We start from the raw sequence: 4810 nt of genomic DNA, 5'->3' as shown, positions 1-4810 counted from the left end.
AGAGTGATGATAATAATAATAGTAATAATAATAATGATAATAATAGTGATGATGATAATAATAATAATAATAATAGTGATAATAATAATATACATAAAAATAGTAGTAATAATAATAGTGATGATGATAATAATAATAATAGTGATAATTATAATTAATGATAATAATAATAGTGATGATAATAATAATAATAGTGAATATAAAAATAATAATAATAGTGATAATAATAATAATAATAATGATAATAATAGTGATGATAATAATAATAGTGATAATAATAATGATAATAGTGATAATAATAATAGTGATGGTAATAATAATAACAATAATATTGATAATTATAATAATATGAAATGATTATCACTACAGTCAGAATTCAGTTTTATCCATGCAATGTGTTCATTGATTCATCCAGTGTTTCCCAACCAGGGTGCCCCCAGCTGTTGCAAAACTACATCTCCCAGCATTCTGGAAGATGTAGTTTTGCAACAGCTGGAGGCACCCTGGTTGAGAAACACTGGATTCATCGATGGATTGAATTGAGGGGTTTTCAGGTTTTCCATGCACAATATAAAGTTATATAGTTGGGCTGCTGCCTCATTGACTGATAAAGGAGTTCCCAGTGCCTCTCCCTAGTTTAACCCTACAGGTCATGAGGTGACCAGGGGCTTCTCCTGGCTGTCCCCTTGGCTTGCATTGTGTGTGATGATAGCCATCAGTGGGCAGACTTTGCTTTAGAAGAAAAGAGAGAGTCAGAAGAGAAAGGGAGAAAGCCTGCTGATAATTGGATAGCCCCATCACATCCCTCCATCCCTCTCCACAAGACAACACCCACAAGGAGGAGCATTAGGCGTCAGATTCCTCAATTTCCAACTTAGCATCTTGGCAGGACCTTTTTTTTTTTTTTTTTTCCTGCTTCCAAAGCTAAAGTCTACACCAACCCACACTCCCACCCAACCTCTCCCCTCCCTCCTTGTACAGAGTGAGAGCACAAAAAAAATCTTACCAGGGAGAAAGGCAGTAAGAAGAACAGAGACAGAGAGATACCAGCAGCAAGAAGCAGCAACAATCCCCATTGATCTCCAGGTCTGCAACTGGTGGGCTTGTTTACCTTGAAGAGACTCTAGTAGACCTGGGCCCCCCTTTTTTTTTCTTGCAGAGAGTGTGTCTCCCAAGATAAGAGTGTATGCATGTGTCTGGCCATGTCCTATCCTCAGGGCTACTTGTATCAACCATCTGCTTCATTGGCTCTGTACTCCTGCCCTGCATACAGCACCAGTGTCATCTCTGGACCCAGGACAGATGAGTTGGGAAGGTCTTCTTCTGGGTCAGCCTTCTCACCTTATGCTGGATCTACAGCCTTTACAGCTACTTCTGCAGGCTTCAACTCCCCCCTACAGTACAGTGGAGACCCAGCTGCTGCCTTCACCTCTTATGTGGTAAGAGCTGCTATTATGCTTCTCATAAACGAGAGGGGGGGTATACAGAGAGCAGGGACAACTACTCACATCGTCGACACCTATTACCTGAATTCTCAGGCTTGTCAACACAATGGTCTTATGTCCTACAGCAGTGTTTCCCCAACCAGGGTGCCTCCAGCTGTTGCAAAACTACGACTCCCAGTATGCCCGGACAGCCTTTGGCTGTCCGGGCATGCTGGGAGTCGTAGTTTTGCAACAGCTGGAGGCACCCTGGTTGGGAAACACTGTCCTACAGCTTCAAACTGTATACATATACTCTCTGGGAACAATCTATTAAACTCCATGTCAAGTTTATGGGTACAAATCAATGTATTATGATATCGGGTTCTGATCTCTCCCTAGATAAAATGATAGATAATATTAAACCAAGTTTTCAGTTAACCAATTAACTGCTGTCAATTCGTGGCCATGAAGGAGTCGAAGTGTTATCTGAATTATATTAATCATAATAATAATAATTATTATTATTAATAATATTATTCCAGTATATCCTTCATTATATTATGCTAATAGAACATCTCAGAATGAGTCCAGTAAAAGTAAATATTATTCCAGAAGAATTCTACACGTTCTGTGCCCTGATCGATAATCGATAATCGATACAGTTAGCTGCTGTCTTAAATGAAGCAAGTAATTAGCGATGCTTGTTAGTAAATGTGCGCAAAACCGTGAATTGTCTCCGCATCCTGCAATTGTCTCCGCATCGTGCGAATTGTCTCCGCATCGTGCGAATTGTCTCCGCATCGTGTGAATTGTCTCCGCATCTGCGCACGCACATACCCAGTAGATGCCAGTGTGCCATAGAGAGTATGTGTATTTACTGGAGAAAGCCTGAATGCCCATCATTTTCTATTAGCCCCATAAACCCCCCTGGCCGGGACTGTGGGAATTAGGTGATAAAGAAGAATAAGTGGATTTTTAGTGATGTAATTCCGTCCCAGACCCATTCCTAGTTGTGGTTAGGTTGGCAAATTAATGGGGTACATTCGGATTCCTCCTGTTGTTTTGGTTGCCAGATTAAATCACTGTCCTGTAAATAAAATAAATTCAGTTTATTCGGAGGGAAATGGTGAAATGATATGATAGATATACGGGACTGTATATAGGACTGTCAATCATGTACTCACCGATCGCTGTGTAAACGTGTGAACTGCGGCATAATAACCACATGTAATTGCAGATAATTACAGGAGTTGTGTAATTGTTATATAACTTCTCATAGACCCCGATAAGGCTTCTTACACTTTATACCTAGTGTATACAATTGGTCTATGTTTATACTTTTAACCTGGACAAACTAGATATATTGTTGTATTTATATATTGTTTTGTTATTTCAGGGATCTCCCTATGACCACAGTACAGGCATGGCAGGTTCTTTAGGTTATCATCCATATGCTGCTCCTCTGGGATCTTATCCTTATGGTGATCCAGCTTACAGGAAAAATGCTACTAGGGACGCCACCGCCACTTTAAAGGCCTGGCTGAATGAGCACAGGAAGAACCCTTACCCCACCAAGGGAGAGAAGATCATGCTGGCCATCATCACCAAGATGACCCTCACCCAAGTGTCCACCTGGTTTGCCAATGCCAGGAGGAGGCTTAAAAAGGAGAATAAGATGACCTGGACGCCCAGGAATAGGAGCGAGGATGAGGAGGATGAGGAGAACATCGATCTGGAGAAAAATGATGAAGATGAGCCTCAGAAACTAGAGGAGAAGGGGGACACGGATGTAGACACAGGTTGGTTGATTCTATTGGCTATGTTTTCTATGAGCATTATAGTGTCTTTAGTTTACATAAAGTCCCTTTGTTTACTTATATTGTGTCTTATTTAATTCTGATAAATATTCTTCATATTCCTGTCTGCAGTGAAGAGGAGTCCACTAGAGGATGAGCCCGATCTTCTAGACCATGAGAACATCCAGGGGAAGGAGCTGGTGGCCATCAGGAGCGACTCAGAGGTGGAAGACAGCAGTGACCTGATATCCAAAACTTCTGCTCCCAGCTCACCCCCAACATTATGTCAAACGGGTCAGGCCCAAGAACAACAGACTGTACCAAATCACCTTCATCATCATCACCATCACCATCATCAGCAACACCACCAACCAGCAGCCCAACATCTTCATCACCACCACCATCACCACCAACCGCACCCACTAGACCTGGCACACAGGAGTACCCCAGTCCATCATGGCCCAGCCACCAGCAATGCCACCTCAGTCATTCACTCTCCACCAGCCTCCACCTCTAAGCCTAAACTCTGGTCCTTGGCTGAAATAGCCACATCCTCGGACAAGACTAAGGAAAGCAGTGAAGTGACCCTAGGGCCAGTGTCCAGCACAGCCCAGCCCATGGCTGCTACTACTTCTTCTCCATCCAGATCCCCCTCTGCTGCTTGTCATTTCCCCAACAGTGCAGTGTTATCCCGGCCCATTTACTACAGCACCCCATTCTATCCTGGCTACACGAACTACAGCTCCTTTGGGCACCTCCACAGCCACCATGGACCCAGCACCACCCCATCAGCTAACAGCAATCCCCATTTCAATGGATTAACCCAGACTGTCCTAAACAGAGCTGAGGCTTTGGCCAAAGAGTGCAAACTTAGAAACCAATCTCAACTAGACCTTAGCAAAGACTCTGCATATGAGATGAAGAAAGGTATGTCTGGCCTTTAATGTGGCTTCTCTGCAAGCATCGGGACTTCTTTTATTTATTAATGCCTTGTCATTTTACCAGATCCCATCGAGAATATTAATAATTCAAAGAATACAAAATCTGTCAGGCCAGTGCAGGATAAACCTCCCCTCCCCCCCTGCAAGGAGATGATCAACCCATCATTTGTATCAATCTCAACCTGTATATTTAATGTAGCATTTTTTGTATTTAAATGGAACATCACTATCTTTGAAGTAAATTATGGAATCCGATCCGTTGTACAGTCATTGATGCTGTTTCTTTTGTAATATAACTATATATATATATATATATAAAGCGCATTGTTTTACCCTGAACTGTTTCATAGTTGATAATACAAATTTAATTTAATTTTTTAAACGCCTCTTGTTATTTGTCTCTTGTGTCGGTATATGTATAGTTAGGTGGCACTACTGGATGGGGGATACACAGGTAAAACCTAAGAGGTTACCAAAGAGTTAATAGGTGAAGTTTATTCGTAAACATGTGACATGGAATCACTTAAAAGTTTGTTCCTATGTTAATAGGGAAATTATTGGACTATTTTTTTTTTTTTGTATATAAAGTAAATCTGGATCTGCTTTTCAAGTATGATGAACGGAGGGGCCGTGTCAACTAAACGGCGAT

The 4810-nt window shown here is 41.5% G+C and overlaps 1 protein-coding gene across 1 annotated transcript; it reads left to right on the top strand.

Annotated features, from left to right (window-relative positions):
- The first annotated feature begins 1012 nt into the window (after positions 1 to 1012).
- IRX5 (iroquois homeobox 5) lies at positions 1013 to 4523 on the top strand. The gene is made up of 3 exons (XM_056526316.1): positions 1013 to 1439; positions 2821 to 3223; positions 3353 to 4523. Exons 1-3 carry the CDS (start codon positions 1191 to 1193, stop codon positions 4162 to 4164), a joined length of 1464 nt encoding a protein of 487 aa, XP_056382291.1. The 5' UTR covers positions 1013 to 1190; the 3' UTR covers positions 4165 to 4523.
- The last annotated feature ends 287 nt before the right edge of the window (positions 4524 to 4810 follow it).

This window comes from Hyla sarda, chromosome 6 (assembly GCF_029499605.1).
Source record: "Hyla sarda isolate aHylSar1 chromosome 6, aHylSar1.hap1, whole genome shotgun sequence".
Taxonomy (NCBI): Eukaryota; Metazoa; Chordata; class Amphibia; order Anura; family Hylidae; genus Hyla; species Hyla sarda.
The sequence above is the reverse complement of the archived record's forward strand: the minus strand, read 5'-3'. Positions and strand labels throughout refer to the sequence as shown.